Source organism: Tenrec ecaudatus, chromosome 18 (assembly GCF_050624435.1).
Source record: "Tenrec ecaudatus isolate mTenEca1 chromosome 18, mTenEca1.hap1, whole genome shotgun sequence".
In the NCBI taxonomy this organism is placed as follows: Eukaryota; Metazoa; Chordata; class Mammalia; order Afrosoricida; family Tenrecidae; genus Tenrec; species Tenrec ecaudatus.
Window position 1 is genome coordinate 7,031,990 of NC_134547.1, and position 21,951 is coordinate 7,053,940.

The window sequence follows — 21,951 nt, forward strand, 5'->3', positions numbered from 1 at the left end:
GGTATACACCAAGGTCTGCCAATACCTCCAGTGGATCAGAGAAACCATGAGAAGGAACTGACCGAGGTGGTCGACGGATGGAACCACAGCAGTACCAGTGGCCGGGTGGCAGCCCTCTCCTGACCTGGGACAGAATCAGACTATCCCCCAAGACTCTGTCCAAGGCTCAGTCTTAGCCAAGGACTTGTCCCTTCTGAGGCCAGAGCTGGTGCTCAAGCTCACCTGTCAAAGCTCTGAAATAACAGTGTGTGCATCCAAGTTTCTGTACAGACCTTACTGGCACTTTCTTCTGTGGTTGGAGGGTGATGGGTGGGAGCTAGAGCCTGGACAGGGGAAAGCCAGGAGGCAAGCCTTTTACCAGCTTACACTGGGTGTTCTGCCTTATACTTTACAGTGATGTTCCTTGACACTCCCTGTTCTGACAGCTAGAAGGGGAGAAAGGGCTTCAGGTAGAGCTTTGGCCCTCCACAACGTGACACACTGTGATCTTGAGCAGTGGAGAACCAGTCTCCTCCTCGTGAGTAAACTGAGCACCGTAGTAACATTTGCTTCATAGACTTGACAAGAGGCTAAATGAGGGCATGTCATCAGTACGGATCAGAAGCCATGTCCCTAAACTCACTGCCATCAAATTGACTCGAGTCATCAAGACCCTACAGGGCGGAGTCGAAGTGCTCAAGTGGGTTTCTGAGATGAAGACTCTAGACGTGAGTAGAAAGCCTCCTCTCTCTCCTGCGACGCAGCTGGTGGTTTTGAACTGCAGACTGTTGGGGGAGCAGCCCGTGCTTAACACACTGTGCCACCATTGCTCCTGAATCATGCCCCGCACTGGGTCAGTTGTGTCTCTAGACACCCAGAAAATGCACCCAGTGCACCAAGATGACCAAGAAGGATCTCTTGGTTTTCAGTAAGTATTTTGGGGGTTCCTGAAGGTGTTCATTGTGACTCATAAGGACCCCAGGGGATGAGAGCAGAACTGCACCACTGGGTGGTCTCATCTGCATATCTAGCGGGACTTCTGGGTGATTCCAACCAGCCACCTTCTGGAGGGCAGCAGAGTGTTTAACGGTTGTGCCACCAGCAGTTCTTGGGCATGCCTGTGGTGACTTAGTCAAAGGCCTTCTGTCCTCAGCCAGAAGGGGAGAGATCTCATCAGGCTCCTGTTAGACAGTGTGACAAGGTCCCCAGTAACAGTAAAAGGAAGGTCACCACCCAGTAGGAATGGTCTGTGCTCTGTAACACTAAAAGGAATGGTCACCACCCAGTCAGAAATGGAAAATGTTAAATTGCAGCCTGAAACGGGTGTAGCCAACCCATGATGTTTACGCTCCAGGAACCAGCCTAGCCTAACCACAGTATGGGTCAGCAGACCGCAGTAGTCAAACTGACCTTAAATTTAGAACTTGCTTTGTCAAGCTAAAAACTGCTTTGTTCATTTTTCCTGAAGAATGCTCAGCTAGTTTTTCTGTTAATTTCACCTGAAACCTTGCTTTCCCCTCCCCTGATTTGGCAAGATGCCCCACAAGCAAGTATAAAACCTCTTCCTTTGCTGTCAGTCGGGGCTCTCGCCTTACAGACTGAGGCTGTCTCGGTTGCTGGTGTGAGCCCAGATTCGAATCTGTCTGAATAAAGCTTTACTGTTTCCATCTCTGTTTCAGTGAGTGGTCTGGGTGAGGGTCTTGCTCGCAAACAGACGGCAGAGCCTGGCCCCAGGTGAACTGCTTCGAATGCACTGAATGGCCACGACCAACGCCAGGTGATTGAATGCTGGAGCTTCACTTCTGCACCCACTAAGGACCTATCTAGTTCCTGATTCTCTTTGTCGCTGTCTTTGTTTCCGTTAGGGACCAACATGTCGACTCCAGCCCATAGCAAGTCCATGCACGACACAACGACCCACTGCCCGGTCCTGCGCCGTCCTTGCCCTTGTTCCTATATATGATCCCATGGATGCAGCCACAGTGTGCGTCCAAAAAAAGAGGGGGGTTTCCTCTCTTTTGCTGACCCACGACTTCGCCAGGCATGATGTTTCTTCCCTAGGGACTGGTCTCTCCCGACAACATGTCCAAAGTATATAAGATGAAGTCTCGCCATCTTGGCTGCCAGGGGAGCCAGCCCCGAACAAATCATCACAGGCCCAGCTCAGCCGGCACAATTGAACAGTGATAAGTAAAGGTCAGAGTAAAATCATAGAGAATGACGGATAGAAGAGAGAGTGGAATATAGGACTCAGACACATTTCATGGTAGCATTCTCACCTCAGCTCTTCTTGGTGGTCCACACGGAGATGGGAGTCGGGAGGGCAGGAGAGAGGGCACTTCCTTGCTGACCATGGCTTATATATCTTTAGTGGCTTGCATGTCCCCTAATTACAGGTAAGGACATAAGTCAGAGGAAGGGGTTGTACAATAGGCAATTCAAGCAGGAGGATGGGTCTATACAGTGGGCATCAGCCTAACAGGAAGGGGATGAGCAAGGGGTGTACACAAGATAGGAAGGGGTGGAAGCAGAGGTATACATGTGACAAGAAAGGCAGAACCTAGATTCATGATGGCAGCCTAACCCTGGTCACCCTTGGGTGGGCTTGACCTGCCTGGGTTCTCCTAGAATGGAATGATCTACTACTGTCCTTATCAGAAGGGAGTGGGCCCTACCTAGGAAGGGACAGAGTATAACCCCTGACCTACTGTTGTTGACCTCCAAGTGTACAGTCATTCCCCATTGTAACAAGCAGCTAGGTTTGGCATCTATTTGGGGGAAACAACTTGGGAGAAATCTTTCTGTTTCCCACACTTTGCCTCCACGGAGCCCTCTGGCCGTACTTCTACCAAGCAGATTGGGTTGTTCTTGTAGCTGCTCATGGTGGTCCTCGATGTCTTTCTCCAGCACCACCGTTCACATGCATGCATTCTTTTGTGGTCTCCTTTATTTAGTGTCCAACTTTCACATGCATAGGAGACGGTGGGAAAGAGTCCTCAGAGCAACAGCTTTGTCTTTCAAGACTCTCAAGAGGGCCGGTGCAACAGATGGACTTGACTGTCTGTCAGCCTCAAGGTCATGGAATGTTGATGTACTTGAGCTTGGTTTGGAACTCAATGTGAAATCTCAATCTTTTATGGGAAATATTCTTCACCTGGATAGGCAGCGAACCCCACAGTTTGAAGGGCGGCAACATGAGTGTGCAGATCTAGGGAAGGAGTGGGAATCACAGAGACACTGAAAGGGTCCACAGAATACTAGGCTTTGAAAAACTAGGGAACTTGCTCTGGGAGACCCATGGACTCCATTTATATCTCTGGATATTAGGGGGACAGGATGGTGGGTGACTGGCACCCCAAGTTGTTATGATATGTAAGTGGAATGCTAGGCTTGGGGAAGGAAACTCTCATCTGCAGGCACCGGGAGCAGGGAGCTGAGGTGCTGACATCTTCCCTGTGAGTGGTTCTAGGTCAGAGACTCTCAGAGGCCCACTCCTGCTATCAGGGTGCACTTGGACTTGGGGAGCAAAGGCTTTACATGAGGTTTAGGCTTAGCAGACATTGGATCAGCATCAGTGATTCTCCCAATCCTTGTTTTTATTCCCCATCAACCTCTACTGGCTGGCACAGGCCCCAGCCGCTGGGACTATGTCCAAGGTAACCCAGGGCCCTCAGGACATAGTTGCTTTTTCTCCAACCCACTTCCACAGCTGATGGGAGGCTGTCCAGCCCCAAGAAGGATGGGCAGGGGCGGGGCCCTGGACAATGAGGGTTTTTAAATGCTCCCCAGGGAGGATCATCCGCTACAGGCTCTCCACCTGGACACCACTGTCACCATGTGGTTCGTGGTTCTGTGCACTGCCCTGACCCTGGGGGGCACTGGTGAGACCTGGGGGAGATGAGGGAGAGTGAGGGGGTCCTGGTTCTCCTGGGGCTCCTCTCCCCACCCCACTTCAGTCCTTCCTCTTACCCTACCCCTTCCTTTTCTGCCCACTGTGAGCCAGCACCCTTTGCCGCAGGTGCAGTGCCCCACATCCCTCCACGCATCATTGGAGGCTGGGAGTGTGAAGCGCATTCCCAGCCCTGGCAGGTGGCCGTGTACATGAACAATCAGTTACGGTGTGGCGGCACCTTGATAGACCCCCAGTGGGTGCTTACAGCCGCGCACTGTAAAGACACGTGAGTGGAGAGGGGTTGCCTGTGCTCCCCCAGAATGGGAGGGGGGACTGTCCCTATCACAGAATGGGGTGGGGGCTTTCCCTAGATAGCCACAGGGGATGCTGACACATGAAGGGAGATGCTGACACCAGGGACAGACACTGAGGTGGGTGGCTTCCCAGCGCAACCCTCCCCTGGCTGCCTGAACCTTTTCTGGTTATCTCCCCTCCCGTTTCTCCTCTTTTCCCTCCTCTCTCTCAGTCATCCTTCCTCCTCCTCCTTAACCTGGTATTTATCTCTCTAAGTCACTGGTTCTGTCTCCGCCCTGTGATGATGATTTGGTCTCTACCTCCCTCTCTGTCCAATATCTCTGTCCATCTCCAGTTTCTCTGCTGCTTTCTCTGCCTCCTCAGTCTGTCTGCATCACAACCTCACTCTCAACCCCATCCTGATGGAAGAGCACCCCACCCCCACCATCAAGATGAACCCAGGGGACCCCGAGAGAAGGACCATCTGAGGACCCATGGGTGGAGTGAGGGAGGCTCTCCCATCTCTGTCCTAGCTCCACCCTCTGGGACATTCACTACTCCCCAGGGAGATGCTGGGAAAGGCAGGAGTGGGTGGGACCTAGGATGGAGGGAAGAGGGAGGAGGAAGACCAAGAGGGAGAGAAAAAGGATGGCAGGGGAGAGACATGGCCATGCTGACCTTGAGCTGAGGGCCAGGCCAGCCTGCTGGGAAACCAACACAAGCCTGTCTGATCCTCTCCCTCCTTGACCTGCTCCAGCTGCCAGGTCTCTCACCTCAGGTCACCATCTGGCCTCTCTACCTCTCTCTCCCTCTCCCCTGGGCGCTTTCCCATTTGGTGTGTGTCCTCCTTGTTGTGTCCACTTCTGGCTGTCTATCTTCTGCTTCCCTTTCCCCCACCCTCCCTTCTCTCTGCACCCCCATTCCCACCACCCTCATTCCATCTATGCACGCTGCCAGACTTCCCCTTCCATTCCCTTTTGACTGGGTCTTTAGGACCGTCACTGCTCTTCTGTGACTGTCTTCCTCTGAGCCTTGGTTGTGGTCTCTCTCTCTCTGCCCCCAACACCCATATTCCCTGCCCCATGCCTCTCCCCCCTCTTCTCTTCCCCCTCTACGTCCATCTCAGCTCTCTGCCTCCCCCTCTCTCTGCCCTCAGCAACTACCAGATCTGGGCTGGCCATCACAGCCTTAGAGAGCAAGAAAGCACAGGCCAGTTTTCCGAAGTGGACCTGGCCATCCCCCACCCGGATTTCAACATGAGCCTCCTGGACTTGCCTTTTGCACCCGAGGGCAACTATGGTGACGACCTCATGCTGCTGCGCCTCAGGAGCCCGATGCAGATCACAGCGGCCGTGCAGCCCGCAGCCCTGCCCTCAGAGGACCCTGAAGTGGGGAGCACCTGCCTCGCTTCGGGCTGGGGTGCCACCAATCCAAAAGGCAGTGAGCATGAGACCAAGGGTGCTGAGTGGACGCTGAACTCCTGGACCTAGGGGAGGGGGTGTGGGGACTGTCCTAAGGGCTGGCTGTGGAACTGAAGGGGTGGCATGAAGAAGCAGACAAGAGTTTTGGGGTGCTCACCTCCATAGTACCAGGAACCAGGTCCAAATGAGAAAGAGAGAGGATGTATTCTTACACCAATTTATATAGTCTCGCGGCATGCAAGCCCCCCTAATTAGAAGCAACCACATACATAGCAATGTAGGCATCACCTTCATCCTAAAGGTTCCTGAGTTCACCTAACAGCAGTGCTGGGCGCAGCTATTGGGGAGTGGCTGTCCGCTGAGCAGGGAGGGCAACAGCAACCTGTCTGCTCCTACAGATAAGCTGCCGGCCAGATAGCAATCAGCCAGGTGCTTGTAAGAGGTCCCTTTCAGATAGCACGATTAAGGGAGGATTTTGTGGGGAGGATTTTTAATCAAGAGAATGTGACTGGGACTCTTCCCCAACTCACAAATGCCAAGGCTGAGGAGGGGGCTGAGACGCCAGGTGCGGGTTTTGGGCAACCACTGATGGAGCAGATGTCCAGAACTTTGGACCCGGGGGTGCCAGATGAGGAACAAGCAGAGTCTGACACAGCCCTGCCTCTCCCTGGCTTCTAGCAAAGAACTCTCATGAACTGCTATGTGTGGACCTCAAGGTCTTTTCCAATGACGTGTGCGCCAAGGTCTACCCCCAGAAGATCATAGAGACGATGCTGTGTGCTGGGCAGCTGGATGGCACCAGAGACACCTGTTCGGTGAGCTGACCCAGCCACACCCAGGACAGGGGGGTGGGGGGAGACCTAAGGGCCAGCTTGGCATCCCTAACTTGGCAGGCTCTGGTCTCCTGTTTCCACTGCTGCCCAGATGTCACTGCCACCCCCACGTCTGGGTCTCAACTGCCTACAGGCACCCCGCCGAGTCTCACCCATCTACACCCTAATTTGTCATTTCCTCCCCGCACCCCGTAGGGCCGACAGCCTGCCCCAGACTCGGGAGGCCCCTTGAGGCAGTCATAGAGAGCCACCTCCCTCATCAGGGAGCCCCAGTTCTGGTCAGGGGCACAGAAGCCACCCAGAAGTAACAAGTGTAGGACAGTGAGCGTGGGGGCAGGGCGGGGGGAGGTGGGCGCTCAGAGAGCTGGGGGAGGGGAGGATAAAGGCCCTGAACCGAGAGCGGACCCCACGCAAAGGTGAGCTTCAAATACCTGGGGCGGGTGGGGGCGACCCTGGGGAACCGCACGGCAAGGCCTTGAGTAGAGCGGCCTGGTGTCAGTGAGGAACCATGAGTATGAAGGCGGGGACTAGAGAGGCCATCTGGGAGCCTGGTGGCCAGTCTCTTGAGGGAGCTAGGGGCGGGGTCAGGGCGTGGCCTCCGGAGGAGGAGCAGCGGAGGGGCGGGTGTGAGCACCAGGAGGATGGGCTCTGTGGGCGGGACCCACAGCGCCCTCTGGGGCCCAGATGAGAAAGAGGCCGCAGGGGGAATTCGGCTGGGCAATGACACTGGGGCCTGGATCAGGGGGCTCCAGCGGGGGTGCCGGGAAGAGTCTGATTCTGCCGCCCTTTGAGGGAGAGAACACCAGGCCTGCTGGTTGCAAAGGGACAGTATGGAAGGGAGATGAGTCAAGTGTCCCTCAAATGCTCAATCGGAGAGACAGCTCAGCATCTCCAAGGGGCACTGTGCACCCCCCACACCTACACAACTCCACCCAACCCACGTACCACACACACCGATAGCGGTACATGCACCACCCCCAACCCCTCACACACCCATTCATATTCATCATATCCACCACACACAGGCACACACATAGACACTCACACATACACCCCAGACACACCCACCCACATATGCACCCACCACACACACACAGAGCCTAACACACACACACACACACACCACATACCAACCACTGGGATCCCTCAGGAGCCCCACTGTGAACCCAGGGGCTTCACCAAATCCACCCCTCCCCCATGCTCCATCCCCCAGCCACTGTGCCCGCCCACCCTTCCCTGGTTCCAACAGATCAGCACCAGCCCCTCTGAATGTCTGTCCTCTCCTTTCCTCCCACCGTCCCTCCCCCTCTCCCAGCCTTCAGTCTCTGCCCCCCCTGTCCAATTCCCCCACCTGACACCAGCAGGACATCCCACACGCAGAACTGGCCTTGTCTGTCCCCTCCTCACAGTCCCTCGGTAGCTCCCCATTCCTCCCCCCACCCCCCATGAGAGGGATGTCTAATGATGAGGACCTTCCTTGGAGAAGGAGAAGGGATCAGAGACAGGGCTTGGCCATACTCCTAGTGACCTGTCTGCAGGACTCCAGCCACTCCCCTCCATCAGAATCCCCGCCTAGCTCCTCTGGGCGCCGCACCCTGGAAACACAGGTCTCTTTCCCCAGAGCCAAGCGGTCTCTCTGTGTGACCTGCAAGCCCCGCTCTGAGGTCTGGGGGTCCACGGGCTGACCGTTCTCACTGTCCCCTATGTGCGCCTAGGGTGACTCGGGCGGCCCACTGATCTGCGATGGCGTCTTCCAAGGAATCACGTCATGGGGCCCCAAGCCATGCGCCGTCGTCGGAAAGCCGGGCGTCTTCACCAGAGTGTTTCCATTCCTGGACTGGATCCATGACACCATGGCGGCCAACCCCTGAGCGCCCTCGCCCCGCCCGAAACCCCATTAAAGAGAATCTGCAGCAATATCTGGTGTCATTGCCCTTTCTGGACGCGGGGTCCTTAGGAGCTCAGGCTGCACCTGGCTGAAGCCAGGGCCCCCCAAGCTGGCCTCTGGAGACGTGCAGGGGGGAGAAGGGACAGGGCCGGAGGGACAGGCTGGGGGAGCAGACAGGCAGGCGGTGCCTCCGTTTTATTGCGGGAGGGGAAAGCCAGCAGGAGAGCAGAGAGGAGTTAGAGGAAATTCAAGCTTCACCTCCCAGAGAAGGGGACTGATTTCAAGGACCAAGGGCAGCATGGGATGCTGGGCGGGGCCCAATCCTCCTGGAAGTGGAGTGGACATGGAGGCAGGGCGAGGCCTCTAGGCAGAGGGGTTGGGGGCGGGCAGCCTGACTCTGGAAGGATGGGGGTGTAGTTTCATGGGTGTGACCTGGTAGAGCCAGAAGGGTTTGGGGGCGGAGTCCCACTACACTGACCAATAGGGGGTGAACTCCTGAGAAGAGCCCGGGGTGGGCGGGATCTGGGCTCAGTAGGTGGGGCCAGAGTCTTACAGGGAATTTGGAGCTGAGGCCCACTTTTCTGGGAGTGGAGTCTCTAAGGAGGGTTCTCTGGTTGGGAGTGGGGTGGGGTGGTCACAGAACCTCGGTAGCAGCCATGGCCCAGGACCCGGTCAAGGTGATTGTTCAGGCTGCTTCTGAGGAGCTCAGTTTCAGGGATAGTCAGTGGCTCCCTCAAAAGGTTGACTGCACAGAATCGGGGTTACTCTCAGAGGTCAAGTCTGTGACCTGTTTGGACAAGCGCCTGGAGGCCTTCTGCCGGAAGTTCACCTGCCACTCCTTTGAAGATGTCCCTTTGCTCCACATGCCCACGTGGTTCAAGTAGGACAGAGCACGGGAATCCCATTGCCAGCCAGCCCCACCACTTCTACCTGGATGATCTGCCCCCTAACCCAACTGTAGCAAATCCAAGGTCCTGCTGGCTCTTCTTCCAGGGCCTGCCTCTTGCCCCTTGAGGCCCCGCATCTCTTAAGGACCGACCTCCTCCTCCTGAGGCCCTGTATATCTGTGGAGGTACCATCATCTACCCCGGGAGGCCCCTCCTCCTCACCCCAAGGTCCCCACCCTGTCTCCCAAGTCCGGCCTCACCAGCCCACAGCATCATAGCACTGAACCTCCAGCAGAGGTAGAAAGGCACCAGGTTAGACACCGTTGGCTTCGACTGCAATAAGCAACAGTCGATGATGAAGAGCGTCAGGCTGAGGAAAATCAGGAACCCTGCACTGGGGATGGAGCCAGAGACGGACAGACTAGTGGACAGAGGCCCAGGGGCCTCCAGAAGGAGGACAGAGAAACCTGGTTCCTCCATACACACTCACTCACACACCCACAGCCCACAAGCCACAGGAGGAACAGAGACCCCAAGAGATGCTCAGAGCCAGGGGCTTGGATGATGGCATTTCCCAGTACCCAAGAAACCACTGCCCTACCCCCCCATACCCCACTCCCACCCCACCCCCTGCTCACCAATGCTGATGTTGAGGAAACTGAACACCAGGTCGATTTTCGTGAGGTTCATGGCAGCCCCACGTGACAGGCAGACATGCCCACATGTACAGACTCCAAACTCAACCCAGATCCCTGCCACCAATGCCACTCCAACTCACGGAGACCCTCAGGACAGGGTACATGGCTCCTGTGGGTTTCAGAGACTGGAACTCTTGGTGGGAGTAGAAAGCCCCACCTCTCTCCAGAGGAGCAGTTGGAGGTTTCAAACTGCTGATCTTGAGGTTAGCAGTCCGATGCTTAGTCAGTATGCTACCAGGGCTCCTAGAGAGGCCCTGGCAGAGTGTCCTTCTGTCACCCCAAGGGGCATCTGTCAACCCAGCACGTCCACCCACAGCAGCATCTTGCTGGTCAGCGTTGGGCTGGGTGCTCAGCGTTCCTGTGATGAGCATGTGTCCATGGGTGTGTGTGGGGGTGGGGTTGGGGCTGAGCTCTCAGGTGACAGAGAGGAGGCTGGGGCTCAGGGAGCAGTGGCCACTCAGTCAAGGTCACCTTGGTGGAGGGGACTCTGGACACCACGCTGAGTCACAGGAGGTGGAATCCCTACTGCCAGCCCACCCAGTGGCTATCTCTGCGCCTGCTTGTCTGCTCAGCTAACTGGGCGCCTCTGCCCACCTCCAGCTTGGGCTGGCCTGGTGCAGCCTCTGTAGCCGCCCTTGCCCTTCCTTCCTTTGTGAATCCCTCTCCACCACATCCCTCCTCCTGCCACCACATCCTGCCTCCTGCCACCACTTCTTTTGGGTCTGGTCCTAGCTCCCAGCCATGGGGATGGAGCATGAACAGTGGGTCAGGCGAAGGAGAAATGATCCCTTTTGTGTGTGTGTGTGCGTGTGCGTGTGTGTCCTGGAGGAGAAGCCACACTGTCCGTGTCCTTGTCCATAGTGCAGTAGTGTTTGTGTGCGTGTGTGTGCTCGCAAGACCTTGGGTATCCACATCCTCCTCACACCTGTGACTAGGGTATCCCCAAATGTGGCACCCCATGGGGTGAGGGAGCTTGCTGTGAGATGCTGTTGTTGTTTCTGGCACATGCGACTCCATGTGACTGTGCAACTGGGCGGTCTAGTTCCTAGGCGTGCTTTCCAGAAGGAGCCACGGGGCTCCATGAAGCCGATTGGCAGCTGCGGGGGAGATGGGTCGGCAGACACATCCGGCTGTTTCCATGAAGAGGGCTGGCAAGCATGGGAATCCCAGGGGGTCATTCTTTTCTGTGTTCTAGGCTCACAATGCATGGGAATGGATTCAATGCAATGGGTGCAGCAGGTCAGGACGCTGCTGATAACTGCAAGGGCAGGGGATCAAACCACCCTGGGGTTGTTGCATAGGTAAAAGAGCTGGCCTAGCTTCTACCATAAAGTGGATTGTCCAGATTAAGGCCTCTATGGAGCAATTCTTCTCTGTCACTCGGGAACCCTGTGAGTTTGGAATGGACGCCATCACCCCCAACTCATCATGGACATGATGTCTGAGAGGGGGGCTCAAAAAGTTCTTGGACTGTCACGGAAAATCCCATGACCTTGCTAGAGCACCACGTTTTGAAGGGTCCTGTGGGTGGAGGAAAGAGGGCTTAGTGGTGCCCGGGACTAGGCTTTTGGATTACGGTGTTTGGTGGTTCCACCCCCTTACACCCTCGCCCCTCCCCCCCACACACAGTCTCTCAGGAGGAAGATAAAGCTGTCACCCCCCAACTCCAAGTGCACCCTGATAGCAGTAGTGGTCCTCTGAGAGTCTCTGACCTAGAACCACTCACTGGGAAGATGTCAGCGCTTAAGCTCCCTGTTCCCGGTGCCTGCAGATGAGAGCTTCCTTCCCCAAGCCTAGCTTTCCACTTACATATCGTAACGTCTTGGGGTGCCAGTCACCCACCATCCTGTCCCCCTCATGTCCAGAGATATAAATGGAGTCCACGGGTCTCCCAGAGGAAGTTCCCTAGTTCTTCAAAACCTAATGTCCTCTGAACGCTTTCAGTGTCCCCGTGATTCCCACTCCTCCTTCCCTAGATCTGCACACTAATGTTGCCATCCTTCAAACTGTGGGGTTCCCTGCCCGTCTGGGTCAAGAACATTTTCTGAAAAAGATTGAGGTTTCTCAGTGAGCTCCAAACCAAGCTCAGGTGCATCAACATTCCATGACCTTGAAGCTGACATTTCTGGGTCTCTGAAGACAGTCAAGTTCATCTGTTGCACCAGCCCTCTTGAGAGTCTTGAAAGTCAATGCTGTTGCTCTGAGGACTCAGGGGTGCCCGACCCGAGCCATGGTCTTTTCCACCGCCTCCTACGCATGTGAAAGTTGGACACTGAATAAGGGAGACCACGGAAGAATGCATGCATGTGAACGGTGGTGCTGGAGAAAGACATCGAGGACCACCATGAGCAGCTACAAGAACAACCCGATCTGCTTGGGGAGACGTACGACCAGAGGGCTCCATGGAGGCAGAGTGTGGGAAACAGAAAGATTTCTCCCAAGTTGTTTCCCCCAAATAGATGCCAAACCTAGCTGCTTGCTAAAATGGGGAATGACTGTAAACTTGGAGGTCAACAAGATTAGGTCAGGGGTTACTCTCCCTAAGGGTTATCGGTCATCTAGAGCAAGCTGACTGTATAGTCTGTCCCATTCTAGGTAGGACCCACTCCCTTCTGATAAGGACAGTAGTAGATCATTCCATTCTAGGAGAACCCAGGCAGGTCAAGCCCACCCAAGGGTGACCAGGGTTAGGCTGCCATCATGAATCTAGGGTCCGCCTTTCTTGTCACATGTATACCTCTACTTCCACCCCTTCCTATCTTGTGTACACCCCTAGCTCATCCTCTTCCTGTTACGCTTAAGCCCACTGTACAGCCCCCTCCTATTGCTTTTATTGCCTGTTGTGCAACCCCTTCCTGTGACTTATGTCCTTACCTGTAATTAGGGGTATGCAAGCCACTAAAGACACATAAGCCATGGTTAGCAATGAAGGGCCATCTCTCCTGCCCTCCCGGCTCCCATCTCCGTGTGGACCACCAAGAGGAGCTGAGGTGAGCATGCTACCATGAAATGTGTCTGACTCCTTTATTCCACTCTCTCTTCTATCCCTCATTCTCTATGATGTTACTCTGACCTTTACTTATCGCTGTACAATTGCGCTTGCCGGGCTGGGCCTGTGATGATTTGTTCGGGGCTGGCTCCCCTGGCAGCCAAGGTGGCGAGAATCATCTTATATACATTGGACAGGTTGTCGGGAGAGACCAGTCCCTAGGGAAGAAACATCATGCCTGGCAAAGTGGAGAGGCAGCAAAAGATAGGAAGACCACCTCTTTTTTTGGACGGACACTGTGGCTGCAACCATGGGATCAAGTATAGGAATAAGGGCGAGGACGGCGCAGGACCGGGCAGTGGGTCGTTGTGCCGTGCATGGACTTGCTATGGGCTGGAGCCGACTTGTTGTCCCCTAACGGAAAAAACAACAGCAGCCAAGAGAATCAGGAACTAGATAGGTCCCTGTTGAGTGCAGAAGAGAAGCTCTAGCATTCCAACATGTGGCCGTGGCTGTAGCCGTTCAGTGCACTCAGAGTGGCTCACCTGGGTCCAGGCTATGCCGTCTGTTAGCGAGCGAGACCCTCACCCAGACCACTCACTGAAACAGAGATGGAAACAGTAAAGCTTTATTCAGACAGATTCGAATCTGGGCTCACACCCGCAATGGAGACAGGCTCAGTCTGCAAGGCGAGAGCCCCGACTGACAGGAAAGCAGGAGGTTTTATACTTGCTTGTGGGGCGTCTTGCCAAATCAGGGGAGGGGAAAGCAAGGTTTCAGGTGAAACTAACAGAAAAACTAGCCGAGCATTCTTCAGGAAAAATGAAACAAAGCAGTTTTTAGCTTGACAAAGCAAGTTCTAAATTTAAGGTCAGTTTGCCTCCTGCGGTCTGCTGACCCATACTGTGGTTAGGCTAGGCTGGTTCTTGGAGCGTAAACATCATGGGTTGGCTACACCCATTTCAGGCTGCAATTTAACATTTTCCATTTCTGACTGGGTGGTGACCATTCCTTTTAGTGTTACAGAGCACAGACCATTCCTACTGGGTGGTGACCTTCCTTTTACTGTTACTGGGCACCATGTCACACTGTCTAACAGGAGCCTGATGAGATCTCTCCCCTCCTGGCTGAGGACAGAAGGCTGTTGACTATGTCACCACAGGCATGCCTAAGAACTGCTGGTGGCACAACCGTTAAACACTCTGCTGCCCTCCAGAAGGTGGCTGGTTGGAATCACCCAGAAGTCCCGCTAGATATGCAGATGAGACCACCCTGTGGTTCAGTTCTGCTTTCGTCCCCTGGGGTCCTTATGAGTCACAAAGAACACCACCAGGAAGCCCCCAAAATACTTACTGAAAACCAAGAGGTCCGTCTTGGTCATCTTGGTGCACTGGGTTCATTCCCTGGGTGTCTAGAAACACAACTTACCCAGTGCAGGGCATTATTCAGGACCTTTGGTGGCACAGTGTGTTAAGCACGGGCTGCTCCCCAACAGTCTGCAGTTCGAAACCACCAGCTGTGCTTCAGGAGAGAGAGGAGGCCTTTCTACTCACGCCAAGAGTCTTAGTATCAGAAACCCACTGGGGCACTTCGACTCCGCCCTGTAGGTTCTTGATGACTCGAGCCAATTTGATGGCAGTGAGTTCAGGGACATGGCTTCTGATCCGTACTGATGACATGCCCTCATTTAGCCTCTTGTCAAGTCTATGAGGCAAATGTTACTAGGGTGCTCATTTCATACACGAGGAGGAGACTGGTTCTCCACCGCTCAAGATCACAGTGTGTCACGTTGTGGAGGGCCAAAGCTCTACCTGAAGCCCTTTATCCTCTTCTAGCTGTCAGAACAGGGGGTGTCAAGGAACATCCACTGTAAAGTATAAGGCAGAGCACCCAGTGTAAGCTGGTAAAAGGCTTGCCTCCTGGCTTTCCCCTGTCCAGGCTCTAGCTCCCACCCATCGCCCTCCATCCACAGAAGAACGTGCCAGTAAGGTCTGTACAGAAACTTGGATGCACACACTGTTATTTCAGAGCTTTGACAGGTGAACTTGAGCACCAGCTCTGGCCTCAGAAGGGACAAGTCCTTGGCTAAGACTGAGCCTTGGACGGGGTCTTGGGGGATAGTCTGATTCTGTCCCAGGTCAGGAGAGGGCTGCCACCCGGCCACTGGTACTGCTGTGGTTCCATCCGTCGACCACCTCGGTCAGTTCCTTCTCATGGTTTCTCTGATCCACTGGAGGTATTGGCAAACCTTGGTGTATACTTCGGACTTGCTGGTGGTGTCACAGGGAACATCGCCCCAGAACACAATGACCTGCAAGAATCCCCCATAGACCAAGGGTCCCCCGGAATCACCCTGTGGAGAGAAGTGGGGACTCCACTTGAGTTAATACTCCCTGACTTTGTTGCCCCGCTCCCATGTACAACTACCACCCAAACCCAGTCCAGCCCAAACTCAACCCAATAAGCCCATGGCATGCTGCCTCAGCTCAACTCAATCCAATGGCCAAGTCACACTGACCCAGATCTACACTCACCCCAGCTGGACTCCATGCAATTCACTGACCCTGTAAGTCGGCACTGCCTGGATGGAGGCCCCTTCTTTCCATGCCAACGGGAGTCCACCCACCCCCATCCTGCCCTTCCAAAATCTTACCAGAGCCATGTCTCTCCTCAAATCCAGTTCAATCCAACCCTCACCTCCAGGTCTTGTAATGAAACCCACCCCCCATGCTCAGTTCAACACCCACTCACTCTAGCCCAGTGGTTCTCAACCTTCTTCATGCCGACACCCTTTAAGACAAGTCCTCATGTTGTGGTGACCACCCGAACAATAAAATTATGTTTGTTGCTACTTAATCACTCTCATTTTGCTAGTTATGGATCAGGTGACCCCTGTGAAAGAGTCATTCAGCCCCCAAAGGGTCTCGACCCACAGGTTGAGAACTGGTGCTACCCAAATCAATCTTTTCTTTTTTTCTTTTTTTAACCCAAATCAATCTTGTGTCACCTCAACCCATCTTTTCCCATCCAAACTCATTCTCACCATCAACCTCCAGATAACAGCCAAAATCCCTATCGAACTGGACCCTCCACTCTCCAGCCTAACCGTGCTTCCCACTTGATCCCCAGGCCTATTCCTGGCATACATCACAGTCCAAGACAGCAGTGGGGTGCACACTCCTCCCCCTTCAGGAGCTTCTCTCTGTCCTGTGCCCCTGGAAGGGAAGACAGGGGTGGGGACAGTGTCCCTGAGGACAGGGGTTTTTCCTTCACCCCTTTTCCTGCCCCTGTGCCCCGTCCTTTCGACTAGTTCTTCACTTAGAACTTCCCTCCAATGTCCCAGGTATCCCCAGTGGTTTTTTCAAGAACTGCCCTCTGACTTGTACAAGTGCTGCTTCTTTGCTGCAGAGCTTCCTGCCTAGTCCCCTACCCCAACCTCTTTTCCTATGGGCTCTGGGAGGGAGTCGGGGTGGTGGTGACAGCAAGGACCAGGTTGAACTGTCCCCTGTGCTAGGGGTGGAGTCAGGAACACTGGGTACAGGTTCAGACAAGTGATCAATTGGCACCACTCATTCGACTTAACCAGCCTGTCACAGATGTCAAAGAATGTGGTCACTCGATCTCCACACCACGAGGTCTTGGCTCCAGAACCTAAACAAGTCAGCCAAATGCAGGGTGACCTACGAGGATGGGTGTAGCCATGCAAGGTCACGGGTATCTTTGTCCACACATTCCCAAGTGGGTCTTCAGGCTGAGGCACGGGTGTGGACAGTGCCCTTAGTGCCGAGTTCACATGCATGTGTGAGGGCTGCCGCTTCAAGGGTCACAGCACAGATATCCCTGTGCACAGAGACAGTAAGGCATGGGAACTCGCAGACACATTTGGATATAGAAGCTCACACCTACAATCCTAGTGTCCAGTACAGGTCTGACATCTAGTGTCATACACTTGCACACAGGACCTGGATGTACAACCTGGAGTCTGTAATAGGGACACGCAGGCCAGAGCCACCAGCCACCCCGCACCTTGTACACTCAGTTCTCCAAAGACTTATATGCAGACCCAGCTCTACAGTGTCAGGTCTCCATCCAACGTGGTGCCCCTGACTTTAGACACACTTGCAGTGAGACTCAGAGCAAATGATCTGAATTCTCTGTGCCTCTCCTTTCTCATCTGTAACATAGGTGTCGTAAGGATTCCACTGGAGTGTATACATGTATGTATATTAATCACTGCGGGTTATGGGTCTATAGTGCACAGAAAGGGGCTACCAAAATGTGAGAAAATGCAATGGAAGATCATGGAAAACTTCCAGAGGTCCTGGAAGTTCCCTCTCCACCCCAATAGAGTGTGTATGTTGTGGTTGTTAGCTGCCATTGAGTTGCTTCTGGGGCGGGGGCAGGGGGGCGCTTTGGTGTTACTGAGTAAATCTGGTTCCATTGGGATTTCAGGCGGACCATGAGGCAGGTCTTCCCAGGAACCAGTGGGTGGGTCCCACCTGCCAAACTCTTGGCTAGTAGCCAGACACTTCCCTGTTTAAACCACATGGAAACTTTATATATAAAGTTTTGACAGTTTACATTATTATAATATTTCATATCATTTATATTTTATATTATGGTTATATATTATATAAATTCTGTGCATGTTGTAATATAGCAATATAGTATATCCCTATATTTCAAAGTATATAAACTTTTAAATTAACATTTTAAATTAAAAGTATATAATAAACTAGTATTTTATAATATACTGTTCCCCAGGGGCTCAGTTTCAGGGAGAGTCAGTGGCTCCCTCAGAAGGTTGACGGCACAGAATCAGGGTTACTCTCGGAGGTCAAGTCTGTGACCTGTTTGGACAAGCGCCTGGAGGCCTTCCGCCAGAAGTTCACCTGCCACTCCTTTGAAGATGTCCCTTTGCTCCACATGCCCACGTGGTTCAAGTAGGACAGGGCGCCTGTGACAGAGCATGGGACTCCCAGTGCCGCCAGCCCCAACCCTTCTACCTGGATGGCCTGCCCCTAACCCAACTGCAGCGAATCCAAGGTCCTGCTGGCTCTTCTTCCAGGGCCTGCCTCTTGGCCCCTGAGGCACCGCCTTCCCTTAAGGGCCCAGCTCCTCCTTCTGAGATCCCACATGTCTCCGGAAGTACCATCCCCTACCCCAGGAGGCCCCTCCTCTTCACCCCAAGACCCCCACCCTGTCCCCCAAGTCCGGTTTCACCAGCCCACAGCATCTTTGCACTGGACCCCCAGCAGAGGTAGAAAGGCACCAGGTAAGACACCGTTGGCTTCAACTGCAATAAGTGACAGTGGATGATGAAGAGCGTCAGGCTGAAGAAAATCAGGAACCCTGAACTGGGGATGGGGCCAGAGATGGACAGAAGGGTGGACAGAGGCCCAGGGCCCTCCAGAAGCAGGATAGAGAAACCTGGTTCTTCCATACACACTCACACACCCACAGCCCACAGGAGGAACAGAGACCCTGAGAGATGCTCAGAGCCAGGGGCTTGGATGATGGCATCCCCCCTGAACCCAAGAAACCACTGTCCTACCCCCCTACACTCCACTCCCACCCCCTGCTCACCAATGCTGATGTTGAGGAAACTGAACACCAGGTCAATTTTCGTGAGGCTCATGGCAGCCCCACGTGACAGGCACGTGCCCACAAGCTGTACAGACTCCAAACTCAACCCAGATCCCTGCCACCAATGCCACTCCAACTCACGGAGACCCTCAGGACAGGGTACACGGGCTCCTGGGGGTTTCAGAGACTGGTACTCTTGGAGGGAGTAGAAAGCCCCGCCTCTCTCCAGAGGAGCGGTTGGAGGTTTCAAACCGGTGATCTTGAGGTTAGCAGTCCGATGCTTAGCCAGTATGCTACCAGTGCTTCTAGAGAGGCCCTGGCACAGTTTCCCCCTGTCACCGCAAGGGGCGTCTGTCAACCCAGCACATCCACCCACAGCAGCGCCTGGCTGGTCTGTGTTGAGCTGGGTGCTCAGCTTTCCTGTGATGAGCATGTGTCCATGGGTGTGTGTGGGGGTGGGGTTGGGGCTGAGCTCTCAGGGGACAGAGAGGAGGCTGGGGCTCAGGGAGCAGTGGCCACTCAGTCAAGGTCACCTTGGTGGAGGGGACTCTGGACACCATGCTGAGTCACAGGAGGTGGAATCCCTACCGCCAGCCCGCCCAGTGTCTCTCTCTGCCCCTGCCTGTCTGCTCAGCTAACTGGGCGCCTCTGCCCACCTCCAGCTTGGGCAGGCCTGGTGCAGCCTCTGTAGCCGCCCTTGCCCTTCCTTCCTTTGTTAATCCCCTTCCACCTCATCCCTCCTGCTGCCAAGGCGAAATGATCCCGTGTGTGTGTGTGTGTGTGTGTGTGTGTGTGTGTGTGTGTGTGTGTACTGGAGGAATAGCCACACTGTCCGTGACCTTCTCCATAGTGCAGTAGAGTTTGTGTGTGTGTGTGTGTGTGTGTGTCCTGGAGGAGGAGAAGCCACACTGTCCGTGTCCTTGTCCATAGTGCAGTAGAGTTTGTGTGCGTGTGTGTGTGTGTATGTGTGTTTGTCCTGGAGGAGGAGTAGCCACACTGTCCGTGTCCTTGTCCATAGTGCAGTAGAGTTTGTGTGCGTGTGTGTGTGTGTCCTGGAGGAGGAGAAGCCACACTGTCCGTGTCCTTGTCCATAGTGCAGTAGTGTTTGTGTGTGTGTGTGTGTGTGTGTGTGTGTTTGTCCTGGAGGAGGAGTAGCCACACTGTCCGTGTCCTTGTCCATAGTGCAGTAGTGTTTTTGTGCGTGTGTGTGCTCGCAAGGCCTTGGGTATCCACATCCTCCTCACACCTGTGACTAGGGTGTCCCCAAATGTGGTGCCCCATGGGGTGAGGGAGCTTGCTAAGGGGTGCTGTTGTTTTTGACGCATAGCGACCCTCTGTGACCGTGCAGCTGGGTGGTCTGGTTCCTAAGCATGGTTTCCAGAAGGAGCCACGGGGCTCCGTGAAGCTGATTGGCAGCTGCGGGCTAGGTGCGTGGGAAGACACCAGCTATTTTCATGAAGAGGGCTGGCAACCATGGGAATCCCAGGAAACGATTCTGTCCTGTCCTCTAGGCTCGCCATGCGTCGGAATGGATTCACTGCAGTGGGTGCAGCAGGTCAGGACGCTGCTGCTAACTGCAAGGTCGGGGGATCAAACCACCCTGGGGTTGTTCCACAGGTAAAAGAGCTGGCCTAGCCGCTACCGTAAAGTGGATTGTCCAGATTAAGACCCCTATGGAGCAATTCTTCTCTGTCACTCAGGCACCCTGTGAGTTTGGAATGGACTCCACCCCCCTAACTCATCAGGGACATGATGTCTGTGAGGGGGCTTCAACAAGTTCTTGGACAGTCACGAAAAATCCCATAACCTTGCTAGAGCACCACATTTTGAAGGGTCCTGTGGGTGGGGGGAAGAGGACTTAGTGGTGCCCGGGACGAGGCGTTGGGTTCACTGAGATGGTGGTTCCACCCTCTTTACTCCTCGCCCCCCAACACACACACACACACACACACACACACACAGTTTCTCAGGAGGAAGACAGAGCTGTCACTCCCACAAAGATGTACAGCAGCACAGGCTTGTTAGGAGTTGGAATTGACTCAATGGCCGTAGGCTTGGAGTGGGGTTTCTACATGTACACATCGCCATCCAGTCCTATTGAGGGCATCGGAGGCGAAATTTCTAGAAGGGTAGGCGACCCAGGTTGTCCCCTGAGGGGCAGGGGAGTAAGCAACTATGGGGTTTGACTGCTGTGGGTAAGCATTGGGCATTATGCCACAGCACCACAACGGTTCCTTGTGTGTATATGATATATTTCATAATGATATAAAATATAGGTGTAATAAGATTAAATATATAACTATATATAGTTATATCTTTTACATTATAATTTTAGGTTTATATTAGCATATTATATACTTTTAATTTAAAATGTTAACTTAAAATTTTATATATTTGAAATATTAAGATATATTGCTATATTATAATATACAGTTTTTATATAATATATAAGTGATATGAAATATTATCATAATGTAAAATGTTAAAACTTTTATAAAGTTCCCATGTGGTTTAAACAGGTAAGCGTCTGACGACTAGTCAAGAGTTTGGCAGGTGAGACCCACCCACAGGTACCTCAGAAGACCTGCCTGAAAACCCAATGGAAGCAGATTTACTCAGTAACACATAAGCGCCCTCCGCGCCCCGCCCCAGAAGCAACTCAATGGCAGCTAACAACCACAACATACACACTCTATTGGGGGGTAGAGGGAGCTTCCCAGGGTCTCTGGAAATTTTCCATTATTTTCCATTGCATTTTCTCACATTTTGGTAGCCCCCTTTCTGTGCACTATAGATCCATAACCCATAGTGATTAATATACATACATGTATACACTCCAGTGGAATCCTTACAACACCCATGTTACAGATGAGAAAGGAGAGGCACAGAGAATTCAGATAATTTGCTCTGAGTCTCACTGCAAGTGTGTCTGAAGTCAGGGGCACCACGTTGAATGGAGACCTGACACTGCAGAGTTGGATCTGCATATGTCTTTGGAGGACTGAGTGTAAAAGGTGGGGGGGGGGATGATGGCTCTGGCCTGCGTGTCCCTATTACAGACTCCAGGTTAGGTCCTGTGTGCAAGTGTATGACACTAGATGTCAGACCTGTACTGGACACTAGGATTGTAGGTGTGAGCTTCTATATCCAAATGCGTCTGCGAGTTCCCATGCCTTACTGTCTCTGTGTACAGGGACATCTGTGCTTGACCCTTGAAGCGGCAGCCCTCACACATGCATGTGAGCTCGGCACTAAGGGCACTGCCCACACCCGTGCCTCAGCCTGAAGACCCACTTGGGCATGTGTGGGCGAGGATACCCGTGACCTTGCATGGCTACACCCATTCTCATAGGTCACCCTGCATTTGGCTGACTTGTCTAGGTTCTGGGCCAAGACCACATGGTGTGGAGATCGAGTGACCACATTCTTTGACATCTGTGACAGGCTGGTTAAGTCGAATGAGTGGTGCCAATTGATCACTTGT

At 53.7% G+C, this 21,951-nt stretch overlaps 1 protein-coding gene across 1 annotated transcript; it reads left to right on the forward strand.

Annotated features, from left to right (window-relative positions):
• The first annotated feature begins 3,814 nt into the window (after window positions 1-3,814).
• Window positions 3,815-8,290, forward strand: LOC142432043 (kallikrein-1-like). Its single transcript, XM_075537098.1, has 5 exons — window positions 3,815-3,860; window positions 3,998-4,157; window positions 5,322-5,605; window positions 6,265-6,401; window positions 8,135-8,290. Exons 1-5 carry the CDS (start codon window positions 3,815-3,817, stop codon window positions 8,288-8,290), a joined length of 783 nt encoding a protein of 260 aa, XP_075393213.1.
• The last annotated feature ends 13,661 nt before the right edge of the window (window positions 8,291-21,951 follow it).

Coding starts and splice junctions, on each gene's coding strand:
- LOC142432043 (XM_075537098.1), top strand. CDS start 3,815: ATGTGGTTCGTGGTTCTGTGCACTGCCCTGACCCTGGGGGGCACTG. Junction 4,158..5,321: donor GCCGCGCACTGTAAAGACAC/GTGAGTGGAGAG, acceptor CTCTGCCCTCAG/CAACTACCAGATCTGGGCTG. Junction 5,606..6,264: donor TGCCACCAATCCAAAAGGCA/GTGAGCATGAGA, acceptor CCTGGCTTCTAG/CAAAGAACTCTCATGAACTG.